The sequence below is a fragment of the Populus trichocarpa genome, chromosome 4 (assembly GCF_000002775.5).
Source record: "Populus trichocarpa isolate Nisqually-1 chromosome 4, P.trichocarpa_v4.1, whole genome shotgun sequence".
NCBI lineage: Eukaryota > Viridiplantae > Streptophyta > Magnoliopsida > Malpighiales > Salicaceae > Populus > Populus trichocarpa.
Window position 1 is genome coordinate 274,653 of NC_037288.2, and position 19,886 is coordinate 294,538.

At 33.7% G+C, this 19,886-nt stretch overlaps 1 protein-coding gene across 1 annotated transcript; it reads left to right on the forward strand.

The window, feature by feature from the left end:
- The first annotated feature begins 14,210 nt into the window (after window positions 1–14,210).
- LOC7463625 (homeobox protein SBH1) lies at window positions 14,211–19,520 on the forward strand. The gene is made up of 4 exons (XM_002304864.4): window positions 14,211–15,675; window positions 16,083–16,326; window positions 18,388–18,632; window positions 19,059–19,520. The coding sequence occupies exons 1-4, from the start codon at window positions 15,259–15,261 to the stop codon at window positions 19,260–19,262; spliced, it is 1,110 nt and encodes a 369-aa protein (XP_002304900.3). The 5' UTR covers window positions 14,211–15,258; the 3' UTR covers window positions 19,263–19,520.
- Window positions 19,521–19,886: the final 366 nt, after the last annotated feature.

The window sequence follows — 19,886 nt, forward strand, 5'->3', positions numbered from 1 at the left end:
CTGCTGGACCGCTGGTATCATTTCTCTCTCTCTGTTCATTCAAGCATGGCTCAACTTGGTGAAGAGGATTGAAGCATATGACTGATATATGGAACTATTTATTATACCTTGCTGGATGAGACCCATCTCTTACAAGCCGAGTCCCGAACGGAGGAAAGGAATGTTGGCCTTTACAGGACGGCTCAGTTACACTCCATCCCATAGATCAGATTCGAGCCCAGAATTGCAGGTCCAAGTTAACAATCTAATAAATGTCTCTTCTTGCCTAGCTAACATCCTATGCAAAGTAAAAAATTCTCCCATGTGTGAGTACCACATATTGTTCGAGTCTAATAGAAGCCTGTCTCTGTAGCTGATGCACGCATGGTATCTGATTTCACTACCTGGTAAGGCATCTCATGATCACAGTGACCTGGTGAGGCATCTCAAGACACTCCTCATCGTTTCCATCTCCATTCATAGTGCCATGGATTAGACATGATAAAGCCTCCTTTGTCGGCCAGAAGAAGGCATTTGTGCTCGCATTTCAATTTTCTTTCCCTCATTAGGGCTCACCCGACTAAAGGGTCCCTCTAAGCCCATGTGCAAACCATGCATCACATCACAGCCTTACCTGATTTTACATTCCAAATCCCATCTTTAACCATTTATAACATGAAAAATATTTAATTGCATTTTGTCCATGCACAATTCTGTTCCACTATATCTGAGATGGTGCACCTAACCAGCATGAAATTGGTCAAGACAATTCATTTACTAGCTTACACACAGACACACACACACACTAGGATGGTCCTGTTCATGGATCGTTTGTTTACATGACCAACCTTGTTTTAAATTGTAGTTTGCGGCTGAGTTCGTTTGATATTATAATAACGGTTATTTTTTAAAATGTTTTTATATGAAAATGTTGTTAGGGATTCTGCTCCCCCTGCAGAACGGTGGTGTTCATGATCATTGCTCAAAGGAGGCTAAGCACACTGACACAATATTTAACGTGGTTCGGCAAATCGCCTACATCCATGGGAGAGATCGATATTATTAGAGATAGAGAAAGAATACAACACACGGAGGAGGATCACATCCACTCAACTCCCATATCTCATTGCTACATAGGGCAGCAGCTGCATAAGGCAGCAGGGCTGCTGGTTGCAACCCTTCTCTTTCTTTCTCTCTTCTTCTCTCTTTTATAGCTCTACTACAAGACTCTCTCTCATTTTGTGCTGCACTCTTGGTGTCTATTTATAGGCTTCAATGACAGCTCCTCTTACTCCTTTGTCAACAATGGTGGCTGTCAAACTTACCAAACTTTGACATTAGACAATGGTTGGTGGCTGCCACCAACAACCCACCATTGTAGCCTCCTTCTTTGACAATGTCAAGGGGCTGTAAATGCTGCACCAACAGCTCTCTTTGACTCTCACATGACAACCATCTTCTTTGACAATGATAGTCATCTTCTTTGATAATGACAGCTACATAATTGGCAATATTCCAACAAATGTATCGAAATAATTTTTTTATTTTTTTAAATTTATTTTTAACATCAATATAACAAAATAATCTGAAAACACCGAAAAAATTAATTTGAAAAAATAAATAAATTTTTTTAAAAAAACATTTTTAAAATACAAAAACAAATGGAAGTACAAATTTAATGATGGTTAATGGTAGTACATGGTCTAAGATTGTGAATATTTGTTACAAGTATGAGAAACTTCAGAATATTATAGATAAAGAAGTTTGTGTTTTGGCTGGCAATGGTCATGGTACTAGCTTTTGGAATGATGTGTGATTGAGAGAATATATACATGCCTTCTTATCCAGTTAATTCCTAGACTTTTTAGTCTATCTGAAGATCATGTTTGCTCAATTGCTAATATGGATATGTGCAATGGATTTTCCCAAATATAGAATTTCTAATGGAAAAGGGCTCTTAGAGATTGGCTCATTTGATGCTCTCTTGATAAGTTATCTAATGTATTATTATCAAGTGACGTTGATAATAAATTGATTTGGAAGACAAATTCTAATGGTGATTATTTATTCAAATCTATCTGTGGCTTTTATCATCTCCTGGAGTGTCCATTTGATTCTTTTTAATCGGGTATGGAAAGGATTTGTTCCTCCAAAGATTGAATTTTTTTTTGTTGGATGGCTATTCTTGGTAAAATCAATACTAGATGAGTCTTGGTTAGGCGAGATATTCTTGAAGCTAGTGATGCATTTTGACCACTATGTTTCGCGTACGAGGAATTAGTGGATCATCTACTTGTTCAATGCCATAATCACTTACGCATTTTGTCTAAATTTGTTGATTAGAGGGGTTTATCTTAGTGTTGTATAGAAAACATGTTATCCTTATTTCATCAATGGAAATCTCTTGTTTATGAAAAACTCCAAAAAACAAAGTTTGGTTCATGTTGTTCTTTGCAATCTCATGGTATCTTTGGCTTCTTCAAAATGAATTACTCTTTAACCATAATCAGCCAAACTATGATATCACCTTCCTCCCGATTCTAATCAAATTGTGTGTGAGTCAAAACTTTATACTCTGATTTTCATTATTGTTACTCTTCAATCATACTCGGTTTAATTATGATATCATCTTTCTCATGATTCTAATCAGACTTTGTGTGGATTAAGGCTTTATACTTTGGTTTTTTTTTTATCGTGCTCTTGATTCTTTAATTTTTGTTGATGGTTTGATTCAATGGTCAAATAACAAGAGTGTTAAAGCTTTCATTTCATTGTTTCCCTTGGATTTCATATGTTAAAGTACTGGAATGTTGATGGTTTTTCTATTGGCACATCCTAGACTTGCTGGTATTATAAGGGTTCTTCACAATCCTAAAAGCTTAGTGCTTGGCTTTTTATTAGATTATGTTGGGATTAAAGATTCAAATGAAGCTTAGTTGATAGCTATGATTAAAGCTTTTGAACTATCTTCTTTGAGAGATGATTTTATCATAGTAAAGTTCATTTCTGAATTTAATTTTTTTTTTGTGATTAACTGGATGAATAAATCATTTAATAGGCCATGAAAATTTGATGAGCTTTTTATCCTTGCATTTAGATTTTCTTCATAATTGGATTCTATGTTTTTCTCTCATGTTCCGCGCGATGCTAATTGTATGGTTGATGGTTTTACAAAACAAGGTGCGAATAGAAGTTGTGAATATATGGCCTGACTCTGATCTTTTGGGGCTATTTACTCCCTAAAACTCTGCTTGAATTGATTCTAATTCCTTTCTTTTCGGCCATAGATTTTGTAGATTCGTTTTTTAAAAAAAAAAGACATTTTCACCTCTCGTTTGTCATATATATATATATATATATATAAAAGGTAAGCTAGCTGTTCATGAAGCAGATAAGCATTGACATCTTCCTGTTGCAGATTTATGGACCAATCTAAGACCATTAGGGAAACACATTGATCACTTTGATATCCGCGATATAAAGTAAGTGTGGTGCCATCCAACTTTCTAAGTGAAATCAATCGATAAAATAATTAGAGGAGTAGTGGTTGCATTGATTGAAGATCTTCTGCAATGTGGTGCGCATACAATTTTGAAAAGAAAATTAAGACCCCACTAATCAAACTTGGTTTCCATTGATGGCTAATTTCTCTTTAATTTAGAAGTTGACTGTACTTTACATTAATCATAACATCCCATTTATGGTCATGTTCATGTACTGTTTGCCAACCATGTTGGCCTCCAAGTTGAATCTAGATAAGTTGACAACACAGTAGCTACTGGCCTGCTGTCAAAATCATTAGTAGCTGCCTTAATTATCATTTCCATGCCTAAAACCTCTAATAACACCTCCTCCTTCCCCTGACAATTATGCCTTTATAAGCTGTCAATGAACAAAAGCATGCAATTATCATTAATCTCAAGTAATCAAGTGGTTCTTGTAATGACGATCGAGTAAGGCCTTTGATTAATTTGATGAGACCCACAACTCATCTCATAAGCTGTAAAGGAACACGAGCATGCGATTGCCATCAAGCAGAAATCCTTACAACAGCTAGCTGCTATGGACACTCCTGGAATGTTGGAGTTTGCAAGGATGGTATACGGCTTGATGCATTTGGTCGTTTTATAAACATGAAATTTTTTTCATTTCTCTAAGAGAACTAAATAAGGTACGTGTAGATAAATTAACAGGCATCAATTGAAAGATTATCCAATTGGATATCAATCTGGATAAAGGTTAATCAAGACTTAATAACCCCTTCATTCACAAAAGCTAACCAATGACATACATGTAACAGAGTTCATGATCAGTTTTTAGAACATTGTAATTACTTACTGCTTGTTTGAAATTAAATTAATTCTCTATTATAATTTAATATAAACACCATTTAGTACACCATTTAGTAATGTGTTAAGGTTCTTTTTAAATTGTTTTTTATTTTTAAAAATATTAAATTAATTTTTTAAGTATTTTTTGATTATTTTTAAGTATTAATATAAAAACAAAACAATATGCATTGCATTCTTAATTTAAAATCACTTTTAAAAATCAATAAACACAGTTTGAATTCAATTAATAAATAAATCAATTTATTTTATTTTCTATATTACTCTTTATCATTTTTAGATTATACCTTCAAATATCTCTAAAAAAACAAGTAGATGAATATTTTAAAGAAACTAAATTAAATATTAATTTAATTCTTAGTATAATAAGTTAAAAAGGTTAGTATTTAATTTATTTTTATATTATTTTTGGAAATTAAATTAAATTTAAACTTTAATTATTAATATTTAAAATAATCTCAAACATAAAATTAAATTGGAATTATTAGAGAGAGTCGTAAAAACTTAAGATCATTGCATATAAGCTATCCACACTCAAACCCGTAGATGCTATATATAAAAATATTAATGGGTCATATCTTTGCCTTGTTGTTAATTAATTTAAGCTCAGCTAATAATCATGTCATGTACTTGACGATTCTGCCATCATGTTCGTTTGTATTTTATGGTAGAATATAGAAATAAATTTTTAAAATATTATTTTAATATATTTTTAAATAAAAAATATCTTAAAAAAGCTAAGATAAGGTATTATCAAACATGCTCGAAATCCACCCTTATGTGCGCACACAGAAAAAAGAGATGATAGGATAGGACAACAAACCCTAGATGGTAGGTTAAATCATGCCCTAATTTTGAGCATGAGCTAAAGCTTTATTTATTGCAAGCCAAGTGGACCACAAATGATCTCTTAAGATTGATGGGGTCATTCAAAGAGGAAAGGAAATCGGAGCTGGGTAGCTGCTTATAAATTTTGTTCATAGCTATTGCCCCCTTTTTGTGGGACAAGATTGAATAATTTGGATTAAATATTGCAATACAAGGGATGTTAGAGTTTCTGTGGACCTGTAATAAATTTTACTGGCTTGTCTTCTTCGTTGTTTTGGATGTTCTTGTTGATTATGACTACACGTAAGGGAGGGGATTAGGGAAATATATGGAGTACGAACATTTCCAGAAGTGATGGCGTGTAGAATATTTCCATATCAAAGAGAATATATACATATATAGAGAGAGGGCCAGGGGGGGGAGGGGGGGGAGGGAGAGGGAGGGGGAGGTGTTTTTAATTGTTTTTATTGATGAGGTAGGTACCAAAATATTGAGATTAATGTTCTGTTTTCCTTCGTTTTATTGCTTTAATCTAATGTCTAAATAGACTTTAAATTGAAGGAGAAAATGTCCAAAACTGAAAAAACAAAAAAAAAAAAAAAAAAAAAAGAGGAAGAAAACCCTTTACGTTATATCATGCAACTGTTGATAGAGAAGACGTAAAGTGGATCAGAAAAGCTAATAATACAGGAGGTTGAAAGGGCCTTCCTTTCATAGCTAGGGCTTGCTGTCCCTTCCTTTCCCTTCCCGATAATAATATACCCTCTGCATTCCCCTGCTCTCAACACAGCCTTCATAAACCAAAACTTCACTGATGACGTACCTCCTCTCTCTCAGCTTTTCTCTTGTTTGCTTCCCGCTGTTGTGACGGATTCGCGTACTGTGATCCTCTCTCTCTCTCTGTCCCTCTCCAAATTGTCACCCTTGCCCTAACCCTAACCCCTCCCACCAGTATGGTGTCATCAAAATTTATTGCTAAACCCCTGAAACATTCACCTGTTGCTAATGGTTTATGATTACCGTTTTGTGTTTCTTAAATTTTCCTTAAAACCCCTAAAGCATCTTTCAGGATTTAAATCCAAAACCTTCTAGTCCTAAATTGTTTTTTGGTGCTAGCTAGGTTAAAAAAACTGAGAAAATATTTTTCGTCTAGACCAATTTTTCAGTGTTTACCAAATATTAAAAATTGTTGAAAAGATATTTTTCACAAAACGAATACACCCTTAAATTGATAATCTAATATATATATATATATATATATATATATATATATATATATATATATATATATATATATATATATATATATTAGTTTTATCATTAGGAAGAAATCGTACAGAACTCTTGTCTTTTAGAATAACAATCCTTACCATATGCAAACTGCAAAGAAAGAATTTGAGAGTTATGTTCCCATGCGAGATTGTGTGAGAGCCTGTACAAAAACCCAGCATAGTGTCCAGCTTGTGCTCCATCAGGAACCACACACTTCCTGCACCCGATGCCACCACTTTGCGGATCTTGTAGATTTTCTGTTCCTGAACAGGATCATATGCTTGGGTTTGTACATGGACGACATGACATTAACCTTGCTTGCCTTTCATGGACATATCCCTTTTCTTGATAGATTCACAAACAAATATTTAGACATAGGTTTACCTATAACTAGCTCCTTGACTCTTGTTGGCGGGCATTGTCTAGCTACCAAATTCCTTGATCCCGTTTCTAGTTTTAAATTCTTAGGGGAAAAAACTAGATAGTGAAGATTGAGAGAAGAACCAATCAACTTTAAAAGAAATATCAACAGAAAACAACAATTAGGGGATTAAATTAAGGCTTTTAAAGAGGAAAGATCATGTTATAATTTCGTTCAAAAGTAGGGAATAAAGGATATTTTACTCCCCGTTTTTCCAAGCGACTAGCTAGACATTGGCATAAAAAGGAAAATGGAGAGCACATGATAATGGATTCAATCAAGGTTCACCACATAAAACAAAAGAAAGCACCATTACTACCAGTTGATGACTAGCAAAAGAAAAGGCCCTTTAGGTCTCTCCTTTCTTATTACAGGTTCTCAAGTGGATGTGGTTTTTGAAAATAACATTTACACATTAAAATAATTTTAAAAAATACAGTATTTAAATACGTACATGGACAATAGTCTCCACTCTCTCCGTATGCAGGTCCTGTGGCCAAATGCCTTCCTCTCGCACTTTTACTATTCCCGTAAGAAGAAGAGACAAGTTGCTGAACATGAGCCATGATTCTTTGAAGATAGGGCTGCCATCCATCCTTTTTTTTTTTTTGCTCTGAGAGAGAGAGAGAAGCAGAGACATTCGGACTGTCCCACAAGCTTTATCAGCTTTTTAATCGGCGGTAACCCACCTTTTATCTCTGCTAATAAAACAGCTTGGATTAGATGCTATGACTATGACTAACCTAATAATTAGGCTGCAAGAAAAGCTACACATTTCCTATCCAATCCTGCAAAAAGATTTTCTTCATTCTGTTTCTTTTTCGTCTTTACTTGTCCATAAGCCGTAGAGTATTCATGCTGTTGTTGCTAGCGTTGTATTTTTTTTTATGTTGAATATATAACAATAAAGTTTTAATATTTTTTAAAACTCTTGTAAAATATATAAAAAAAAATAGGCTCGTAGTTGGGTGAGCTTACATGTGTTGTGTCATTGGAGGCAAGATCACTAGAGATTTTGCAATTTCTTTTTCAATTGATGGAAATCTGATTACAGGAGAAGAGAGTGCAGTTTTTCTAGCTATGTAAATACTATAATTAGATTTTAAATTTATTTTCTAAAGATTATATAATTTTAAAAATTAATAAAAATACACGTAAACTGAACTGAATATACATCATTATCAAATAATAAAAAAACAAGAGTAAAGATGTCACTAATAGCCTAGGGACAGATTTTTTATCCATCCATATCTAATATCTGCTATTTGCCTCCATCTCCTTGATTTGTTCGGATTGGGTTGGGATCTTTCTTTATCCCGTGGGCACCTGATCCTACATCTTTTTCTTTTTTTATTAGAAAAATTAATTCTTAAAAAGTTAGATTTCAACTTAAAAAAAACACTTTGGATCTTTATCTATCGATCATGAAACAATTTTTTTAAAAAAAAAATACATGTATAAAATTGTAAAAATCTTTCATAAATCATAAATTAAAAGTTCATACATTACATTGAAAAAGAATTACAAATACAGAATAAAATAAAATAAAGATTAAAAAATTGGATTGCAAAATATTTTTCCAAATACATGTTTTGTTATTAGATTTTAATATAATAAAAATAAAAATTAGATATTAAATATTTTTTTTTTTTGGATTTTACCAAACACATGTTCTATTATTGGAGTCAAAGGTCCTAGAAGCTCTTAAAAATATAAAAGTCATGCCATCCAACGGTTCCATTACTTATGCATTGAGAGCCTGTTTGGCATTTTATGGCTTTTTATTTATTTGGATTTGTTTCTCCGAAAAAAAAAATGTGTTTGGTAAAGTTTTAAATTTTAAATCAAGCTATAGTTAAAAGCCATTACCATTCCAAACATTCCCTCAATTACAAGTTAATTGGCTGTAATTATCTACGCTTAATTGATTTTATTTTTTCAAAAAAAAAACTTTTATAATTTTTCTTTTTAGAGGGTAGGGTGCAAGACTGGCCTTGTAATTCTATAAGCACTTTTTTTTTCTAAAAATATAAGATAAATGCATTTTTAAATCAATAATTACAATGCTATTTGAGAATTTTTTATTATTATTTCATACTAAGATTAGTTATTATAGTTGTATTTGCAATGCTTTGTTAAAAATTATATATGAATGTAATACAAAACAAATTAAAAATAAAATTATACATGAATATTCAATGAAAATAAAATAGATATTTTTTATATAATTCTCGCAAATTAATTATTCTTTTATTTTTTTCATACAATCCATAAACATTATGAAGATATAATTTTTTATTTTTTTTATCGTAACTTGTGTTTTAGACTATGATAAGTTTTTATTTTAAAAAAATACAACACTAATTAAAAAAAATACATGTCCTTATAAAAAAGATTAATATGAAAATGGGAGTTTTGTCCCAAGAAATAATAATTATCCCCCCTTAATTCAAACTATTAAGATTCTCACAATATGTTTTATCTAATTACTTTGGGTACCCATTGAAAATAATTAAAAATATTTTTTTTTGTCAAAACAAAAAAAAAACCGAGGACTTCGACTTGAGAAATATAATTTCTCTTCCAGGATTTAAATTATTAATCATGTAGCTTTTAAGTTTTCCACGCAACATGGTGCTGATGTAAAATCCAAAGCACTTGTGATGGGGTCAACTTAACATCAATAGCAGGTAGACATTAATACGATTACATTAAAAATCTTCACATAGTGAGCACTTAATTTCCAGCATAGCTATCAAATCCGGTACAGAGGTAATTCGGTTTTGGAGACAGATTCCGAGTTTTATAGATTAACATAAAAAATTAAATATATATTTAAAATTTTAATATTTTATATAAAAAAATTAAGAAAAAATCTATGTAAATATATGTTATACATATTGTAAATAATAGTGAAGAATCCACTTGACAGCGATGAGTCGTTCTTCGTGGGAGATGAATGAAGTTTAAAAGAATATTTTAAAAAGTTTTTTATTCCATATTAAAAATATACTATGTTATCCTTTTAAGTTGAAGTATTTAAATAAAAAAAAATTTATCCTACATTGAAAAAACATGACTTTTTTCTTGTGAATATAGAGTATATATACTAAAGGGCTTTTAATCTCATTTGGAAAAAATAACTTTATTCTTGGAAACATAGGGTATATATACTAAAGGGTTTCAAATCTCATATTAAAAAAACATAATTTTTTTCTTGTGAACATAGAGTATATATACGAATGGGCTTCCAATCCCACATTGAAAAAATAACTTTTTTCTTGGAAACATAGAGTATATATATTAAAAGGCTTCAAATCCCACATTGAATAGATACTATGCTATCCTTTTAAGTTGAAGTATTTAAACCATAGTTTTGAAACCCGGGACCCGGCCGACCCGGGCCTGGGACCGGTCCGGGTCTAAGTAAAAACCTGCCTGGGAGTTGGCCCGGCGAAACCCAGTCTACCCGGCAGGTGGACCAGGATCCCGGGTGACCTGGGTAAACCCGGCTGAGACCCATCCTTTATATATATATAAGTTTGTAGGTGTCTGCTGCTGCATTTAAGTCGCTTGGTTGGCGAGAACGAGTGCAGGTGAACGCAGAAGCTTACCATTCCGTCGTCGGTCAGTGATTCAGCTAGGCAGGGTATCAACGGCACCACAAAGCAAGCCAACCCCGTACACAAAACGAACAAACTCAGGCTTAACCAAGGCTCTACTCTCTTCCAAAAAGGGAACAGCTCCATCCCGCCCTATACGGGATGCCGGACCGGAATCCGCCTCTTCTTTGTTGGTTGAGAAGTACTCTTCTCTGGTAGGGGAACCGTTTGCAAGGGAAGAGTCAGCAAGAGCAGCCTAGAGATGAGAGGAAGAGGCGTCTATGAAAGAGAAACGCAGGCGCTGTTGTTGGGCACAAGAAACTAAGGGAGAGACAGACAGACAAAGACCGTGCAGTTTGAATTTTGTGGTCCATGAGCTTGTTTTCTTTCTTTCTCAGTGGTCCACTACTCCACTCCACTGTGACCAACTGGTTTGAATTTTGTGTGCGTCTGTGGATAAAATGCCAAGGGTCTAACTTGGACTGGCTTTTACTTGATTTTTTTTGTTGACTCGGGTCAACCCATTTGACCCGTGACCCGATCATTATACCAGGTCGACTACCGGGTCGGGTTTAAAAACTATGATTTAAACTAGTGGTGAGCAAAATACCCAAAAAACCGATTAAATCGAGAAAACAAAAAAAAATAATCGAAAAAACCGAACTGTGAAAAAAAAACCGATTAGAATTTTGAAAAAACCAATCGGTTCGATTCGATTTCGGTTTTATAAGCTTGAAATCGAAAAAACCGAACCGAACCCCAACTGAAAAAAAACCCGAGCCAAACCGATTTTTGTTCTAAAAAACTGAATTGAACCGAAACCGATCGATTTGAATCGGTTTCGGTTCGGTTTCAGTTTTTTTTTTTTTAATTTGGTTTGGTTATTTGTTTTTAATAAGAGCCAAACCGAACCGAAAATGATCACCCCTAATATATTTAAACTAAAAATTTTTTATCCCACATTGAAAAACCATAATTTTTTTCTTGTGAACATAGAGTGTATATACGAAAGGGTTTCAAATCCCACATTGAAAAAATAACTTTATTATTGGAAACATAGAGTATATATATTAAAGGGTTCCAAATCCCACATTGAAAAAACATAATTTTTTTCTTGTGAACATAAAGTATATATACGAAAGGGTTTTAAATTTCACATTAAAAATATCTTTTTTCTTAGGAACATAGAGTATATATATATTAAAGGACTTCAAATCTCATATTGAAAACATACTATGTTATCATTTTAAGTTGAAATATTTAAAACAAAAAGTTTTTTATCCCACATTAAAAAAATATTATTGTTTTCTTGTGAACATAGAGTGTGTATATATATATATATATATATTCATGAAAGAGCTTTAAATTTCACATTGAAAAAATAAGTTTTTTCTTGGGAACATAGAATATATATACACGAAAGGGTTTTAAATCTCACATTGAAAAAATAACTTTTTTCTTGGAAAAATAAAGTATATATACTAAAGGGTTTCAAATCCTATATTGCAAAAATAAAATATTTTTCTAATATTTATATAGTGAATTTAAAAAGTGTTAATAACCAACTAAAAAAATATGAAAAAAAGAGGTATAGGAGAAAAACCACATTTGAAAAAAAAAACATCGGGTCTCGTCCGGGTTCGCCTGGGTTGCCAGGTCATGGGTCGACCCACCGGGTCGACCGGGGTTTTGCTGGGTTGTTGCACCGGCCGGTTTTTTAACAAACCTGAACCAGTCCAGCCACCAGATTAACCAGGTCTTAGGTCGACCCGTCGGGTCAGTCCGGGTTTTATAACAATGCTTTACAGAAAGCAGCACTTTAAATCTATCAAGTTCCATGACATCACATGATTTAAACTAGTAGAAAAAATATTTGTGTTCAAAAATTTAAAAAGGATTCATATTTTTTACTTCAAAGAAAATGCAGTGCTATTATTATAAATATAAAATATTAAGAAATGATTTTGACTTTTATGAAAAAAATTGTAATCTTAATTTTTTTTTTTGAAAAACTTGGTATTCATTTATTTTTAATAAACGGACACAATTTTTGTTTTTTATTTTTATTTAAAAGATAAAACAATGATTAAAAAAAATTGAAAAGCTAAATGAAAAATTGTTTTCGGTTAAAAAAGCAACCATGGTTTTGGTGTTTTTTGGAAAATATGGTGGATGTTATTTTTCAAAATATTTTCCACTTGCAAATGCATCAAAAAAATATTTTTTTTAAAAAATAATTTTTGATATTAGCACATTAAAACAATCAAAAAATATATAAAAAAATAATTTGAACTGCAATGACAAAAGGAGCCTTTTATTACTCTATAGAAACAAAAAATTTATATCAATCAAATTTCATCATGTGTCATTTTTATTTTATTTTTACATCAAAGGATAAAATAAAATTGAAATGAATGACATGGAAAATAAATAAGCCTTCATATATTTTTTTTGTCAATGAAAGATTAACACTTTAGATGAAATATTCAAGATATCATTAATAAAGATCAACCAATAAAATCATATCACGTGACATTAAAAAATGATATGAAAACGCCTATAAATCTCTATAAATAGAGGACCTCCACCTAGAAAGAACAAAAAAAAGAATTAAATTTTCTTTAAGACAAGCTTTTTAAGCAAGAAACTCTCTCTTCAAGTAAGGAAGTTCTCTGCAAAGTTTTCAAGCCTCCTTCAGCTATGCTTGAAAACTATAAAGAACAAAACTCTGTTGGTTTAAGTCTAAACACTCCATAAAAGTTTTTTAACAGCACTTGAAAGCAAATAAACGATACTCTTCAAAACATCAAATTTCACTTCACAATACACACTAAAATTCAAGTTCTTATAAAGTACAAATCTTGGCTTGATTTCATAAATAAATTAAATCACCATATATCAAATCCAAGAGAAGAATAAGAAAGTTGCCTTATTTTTTTGAAAGAATATTTTAAATAAAAATTATATCCGGTCATATATTTAATAAAATTATAAATTTATATACATATACTTGTTTAAATTTAAATGCTTAAAATTATGTCTATATACTAATGAGAAGAGAATGAGATGTTCATTTGTTAAATGCCTTCTAATTAAAGTTTTCATAGAAGGGGCATTCATTTCACTAATTAAGACTTTTAACACCCACATGTTATTTTATGTTTTGTTATTACTGTAACTTTTGTTTTTTATTTGAAAAATTATCAAATTGATATTTTTAAATGTTATTTTTAAGTGCTTTAATATACTTATACAAAAAATAAAAAATATATAATTTTAATTAAAAAATACATTACATCATATTACAAATACTTTGAGACCTTATATAATACCTTGCATCATATTACAAACACTCTCGGATCTTATCCGAGAGTGTAACAACTTTTGTTTTTTGAAATTAGTTTATTTTGAAAAAATATTAAATTAATAATTTTATATTTTTTAATAATTTTGTTAATGTTAAAAATTAAAAAGATTAAAAATTATTTTAAAGTAAAATATACTTTTAGAAAACACTAATCATAATATTAAACACGCATTTAGTCTATTATCACGACCCTTCGCAAAAGATTTGTGACAAATAATATAGCAGCCGAGAGTCGTGGCACCGAAGAGGTTGAAGGTAATGGCAGCAAAAAAACAGTGGAGAAGAAGAGGAGGTAGCAAAAACATAGTGACCAAAAACGTAAAAGAAAGACTAGCGGGCACACTGTCACAGTCAAAAAGAGAGGAGGAGGAGGGGTAGGAGGATTGAAGTTTTTGCCTTTTGGGTCTTTAGGGTTAAGGGGAAGGAAGAGGACAACAACATTTAAGTTTGGGAGAATATTAATTATCTGAGTGGACAGATTCCAATCAAAACTCCCCCACCTCAGTCAAAATCTTAGAGATGAAATGAAATTAAAGACTCTGTAGTACTCTACAATCTCCTGATACTGTGAGGGAGGGAGGGAGAGAGAGAGAAACAGTAGCGTAGGAGTCTGTTGATATCCGTGCCCCTTCAACGCTTCCCTTTTACAACACTACACTGCACTACGTTTTCCTGCTTGGTTTCTCTTGCTTCCTCGTTTTGATCGGTCATTTCTTTCTCTGCTTCTTTCACAAATTGGAGAAAAACAAACACTTTCGCTTTCTCTCTCCTTTTCTCTGACAGTAATGGCAGTGGCAGTGCAAGACAAGAGGGAGGTAGAGAATTGAGTTTTTATCGGGAAGGTAACGTTTTTGGTCAGTCCCTCAGAGATCACCCAAATATTTGCTTTCATTTTACCATCTATCAACCCACCACCAACCTCTGCTGTTCTTTCTCTCTCTCTCTCTCTTGTGCAATCTGCTCTTCCTCCCTCGTCTAAAGACCAGAAATCCAGCAAGAAAAAAACACCCATTTTCCAAAGGAAATCTTTGCAGTCTTTTTTCTGCAGACAGATTCTACCTCTCTCTTGCCAAGATTGAACAAAACCCTTCACAAGAACACAACAAAATACTGACTCCTTTTCTGCTTCTTGCTGCTGCTGCTGCTGCTACTCTCATTATTTAGGATTTCCCTGTAATACGTGTGTTCTTTGTATAGCATAAATCCCGGGAGAGCACTGCACAATACTAATACCACACCCCACTTTTTGAGCAAAAGAAAATAAGATTTTGCCTAGGTTGGTGAGAAGACAAGAAACAGGGAGAGGGAGAGAGAGAGAGAGAGAGGGTTAAATTTTGGTACTGCTATTACTACATCTACACAAGTTGCTACTACCAAGTTGCAAGGCACACAAGAGAACAACTAGGAAAAAGATAAGATAGTAAGTGAGAGAGAGAGATAATGGAGGGAGGTGGTGCTGGTTGTTCAAGTACCCCTTCACTTATGATGGCTTTTGGAGACAGCAGTAATGGACTATGCCCTATGATGATGATGCCGCTAATGTCTTCTTCATCTTCTGCTCATCAGCATCACCATCAGCAACAACATGTTAATGCGGGGGATTCATCAATATCAAATACCTTATTCCTTCCTCTACCTCCTACCAACTATCAAAGTCAAAACCGTATTAATAATAGCGCTAGTGGCTCTTCTATGATTCTTGACGATCACAACCACAACAACAACACTGTCACTGCGACTGGGTGTTATTTCATGGAGAACAATGATGGTGGTAGTAATTCTACTTCTGTAAAGGCTAAAATTATGGCTCATCCTCACTACCATCGGCTCTTGGCTGCCTATGCCAATTGTCAAAAGGTGAAGAAAGACACTGGATTTTCAGCCCTAGTAACCCTACTAATTACTAAACATCCCAAACCCATATATACCTGTTTTTGTTATTTCTCTAATGCATGTCCAGTAAAAGAACTCCTCTTCTTGTGGGAAATAGATTAACTCAGTTGCCCTCATACATTCCAAAAATTCTTGTAATTATGGATCTAAGAAGTGATCAACATCTCCCAAATTCTCAACCTGTGTGCGTGTGTTCTTTCGATGCATCCAAGAAAAATTCTGTTGCCAAGAAAGTGGGGGTCAGAACCCTTATAAGCAATCCACATGATAGGGACAGGAGCTCAATTACTTCTTCTTTTTTCTTCCCTTCAACCCTTCATATATATATATATAGACACATACATAGCTCACATGTGTCAGTATTTCTTCAGGTTGGAGCACCACCTGAAGTCGTGGCTAGACTTGAAGAAGCTTGTGCATCTGCTGCCTCAATGGGCCCTGCAAATACAGACGGCATCGGTGAAGATCCAGCCCTTGACCAATTCATGGAGGCCTACTGTGAGATGCTGACCAAGTATGAGCAAGAACTCTCTAAGCCCTTGAAGGAAGCCATGGTTTTTCTTCAGAGGGTCGAATGCCAATTCAGAGCCCTCACTCTTTCCTCTCCAAATTCTGGTGATCATAATCTCTCTCCCACTCTCCCTCTCTTCCCCATCCTCTCTCTCTTGGTATGTGTGTTCGTGTCTTTTGAGCTCCAAAAATAATTTTGACTTCTTTATTTTTTGTGGATTTGTTTTTTTATTGAAGGACCAACAGTAATTCATGCATGTGTTTGTTTCCGAGACGGATTAATTAACAATATATGAGAGCTTGTTTCCCAAAGTGGGTGCTATTCTTTATATCTTTTTTCCCCAGTCTATACGTTTTTAAGTTTAATCTCTTTCCCTAGATGGAACACTTTGAGGTGGTAGGGTAACCATAGAGAAGACAGTATTTCTTGCTGGACATAGATGGGATGGTAGAGTAAATATTCCCTGACTTGCTCTCTCCTTGGTGTTTGTGTATTTTATTTTGTTTCTCGTCAATTCTACTTGCTGTGTTGGTTAATGCCTGTCACATTTCTTTCCAATCAATATTGTAGTTGTACTATTGTTGATGCTGATAAAACTAGGTTTTTATATTTATATTCGTTTCAGCAATGCAATTTAAGTGCTTTTGGTTGAAAAGCCTTTTAGAGATTGCTAGTTCGATGTCTGGCCGCTAGATTCTTGATTGCATAGAAGATTCTTCATAGAAAACAACTCCTCATACAACTGGCTGATAAGATGGAAAATTGCAGGTTTTGATGTTTGAAGTATTGTAAATGGGGCTATGTTTATTGAGCCGAAGGACATAGGGGGTTCTACTTTTTGTTTAGATTCTTAGGGTTCCCTAGGATTTTGAGTTCTCATACGTTGGATCATGAGCATGGACAGGTGGATTGAATCTAATCATCTGAAGAAACTAAGGGCACAAGTACAGGTATGGATCATATGATGGTATTTGGATCCGCATGGATTTCTTAGGTATGGAAGTGAGCTGTACTGTCCAATATCGAGGGATTTATGCTCCTGCGGTTGTATATTTAATGGAATTTCGATAGCTTCTAACACCTATTTTAGTTCTCTGCATTGCTAAGTCAAAAGCATTACTAGAATTGGAGTAGGGGCACCTGTAGGATACTTCAATTATTGTACTCGTTAAGGGTTTTTGTTCACATACTTTGATTCTCAATCTTCCCATCTTCTTTCATGATGAACCGTAACGATAACCATTTATTAATCAAGGGACTAGACTTCTTTAAATGTTTTCTGTAGGCATAGCTTATGGATAGATATGAGAATATAGTCAACATGTCAAACTTTTCATTGCTTATCTTTTGGGATAAAGAGGGAAGCATCTACAATTAGGTGCTGTGAGGAAGCTCATCCAGTCGACTATTCCTCCATGCCTTGAAGGGAGTTGTTGTTGTCTCTCTCCAATGAAAGATTTCTGTAAAACAACCGAAAATTTCTTACCCAACTACTATCCACCATTGTTCAAATTAATAACAGCTCTCATTAGTATACATCTGGTTAAGGATTCATGTTAGGAATAATCATATCATATATAGTTCTTTAAAGGAAATAGCGTTGGAGACCAAATGATGCCAAGTAACCTAAGTCATATGAATTGAAGTAAATCATGTCGGCTCAAATATTACAGTACTTTCTGTCATGCATTGCATCAATTGATTCACACAGCACTATGCATAGGCCGTGTAAGCTTATGTCCAACAGTCTAATAAGGCGATTTTTTACTGAGTTAAATGGTGCATTGTTCTATGTTGGCGTCCCCGTTCTAAGTGATAAGGGAGTAAGATATGCATCTCGTAAAGGATTTTTTGGTCTTTCTAGTTCTGCTTGTACAGATAATGCTGGCCTGTAAGTATTGACAAATGCACAGATTCTAGTTATATAGTTTCATATAAACATGTCATTACCCTCCATTTTCATGATGATAGTCAAATTATTATTAAGTTTCATATATAGGTGGTAAAGTATCAAGTTTTGTATGTTGCAATGGCAGTTATGAAGCTGTTTTAGTATCTGTCAATGTAGATGTACCGCAAAAATATGTGATGCTAGTTGCTGCAGTAACCTTTCATGTGTTATTTTATTGCATTACGAGCTGCTAACCCGTTTATGTTTCCATTAGCTTGGGGCGAGGGCAATGATAGGAATGCATCATCCGAAGAGGAGCTTGATGTGAATAACAAATTCATAGATCCTCAAGCAGAAGATCAAGAATTGAAAGGTCAGCTACTACGCAAGTACAGTGGATATTTAGGCAGTCTCAAGAAGGAGTTCATGAAAAAGAGAAAGAAAGGGAAGTTGCCCAAAGAAGCGAGGCAGCAGCTGCTGGATTGGTGGAGCAGGCATCACAAATGGCCATATCCATCGGTATGCACGTTTCATGTTGCTTTTCATGTCATAGCACCGCAGATGCTTAAAGTATATTGTGTGCAGCAAGTGGTTCAAGAAAACTTGAAGTGGAGCTGAATCGGCCCCTTGTTTAGTTCCCCTCTGATAATTACTTCTTGATTGTTTTTAAAAAATCCTTTTTCGTAGCTGCTAGATGATTTTTCAAACCTTTTCCTTCTGGTTTGTTTGGCTCTGAACGGAATTTTATTGAAGAGCGTGCTAAAAGTAAATCAACTCTTTGGAAACACAGAAGCAAATAGTCACTGCATCATTTTGCTTTTGAGATCAATTTATGTTCGACACAATTGCTTATGCTCCCAGATAATTAACAGGTTACATGCATCATAACATTCTTAGTTCATGTAATTTTCAGTTATTTTATGCGATGAGACATTGTATCAACAGGAGTCACAGAAGCTGGCCCTCGCAGAGTCCACTGGTCTGGATCAGAAGCAGATAAACAACTGGTTCATTAACCAAAGGAAACGCCACTGGAAACCATCAGAAGACATGCAGTTTGTGGTGATGGATGCCGGCCATCCTCATTATTACATGGATAATGTTTTGGGCAATCCTTTCCCAATGGACATCTCTCACACACTGCTTTGAAGATCATCATGATCATACGTGACTGATCATCACTCCACGTGACCTGCCTATGTATGCTGGGTACTGGCATGCATCCGGAGGCTATCTAATGTAACCGCATGTTGTTAAACCTGACCTCGTCTTTATCTATATCCAGTATAGCATGTTTCTCTTTCTAGACGGAAGTGTGTCGTTAAGCAGATGCCTAGTTCCTGCTAGGTTAAGACTTGCAGTGCATAAAGAAATGCCAAATTTAATTTTAATTTTTCTGGGGTGACATATCATGTTTTTCTGCTATTTTTTTTTTTCAATTCCTCCTAACTTATTATCTAGTAATAACTACAAGTATATAGAATTAACAAACAAATTAAGACAATTTAATACATGGAATTCGTAAACAAGACAATTAGAATATTTAATATATAAGGAGCTTTGATTATGAAATAATTTGTTGCATGTAGAGAATAGCAAGGTGGAGAGTTATTTATTGAAAGTTTGATGCACACAGACAGAATTTTTTTTATATTTTACCCCAGTATTAAGAATACACCCGTTTAAAAGATGAAATTAGTGTGACTGTTTTTTATAATAAATATGTTATTTTATGATCCAACTTGTATTTTTATTTTTATAAGAATATAATAG

Bases quoted from the DNA above. Each gene is read 5' to 3' on its own strand.
- LOC7463625 (XM_002304864.4), top strand. From the start codon at position 15,259: ATGGAGGGAGGTGGTGCTGGTTGTTCAAGTACCCCTTCACTTATGATG. The intron at 15,676-16,082 runs GTGAAGAAAGAC...GTATTTCTTCAG, and splicing joins CCTATGCCAATTGTCAAAAG to GTTGGAGCACCACCTGAAGT. The intron at 16,327-18,387 runs GTGATCATAATC...TGTTTCCATTAG, and splicing joins TCTTTCCTCTCCAAATTCTG to CTTGGGGCGAGGGCAATGAT.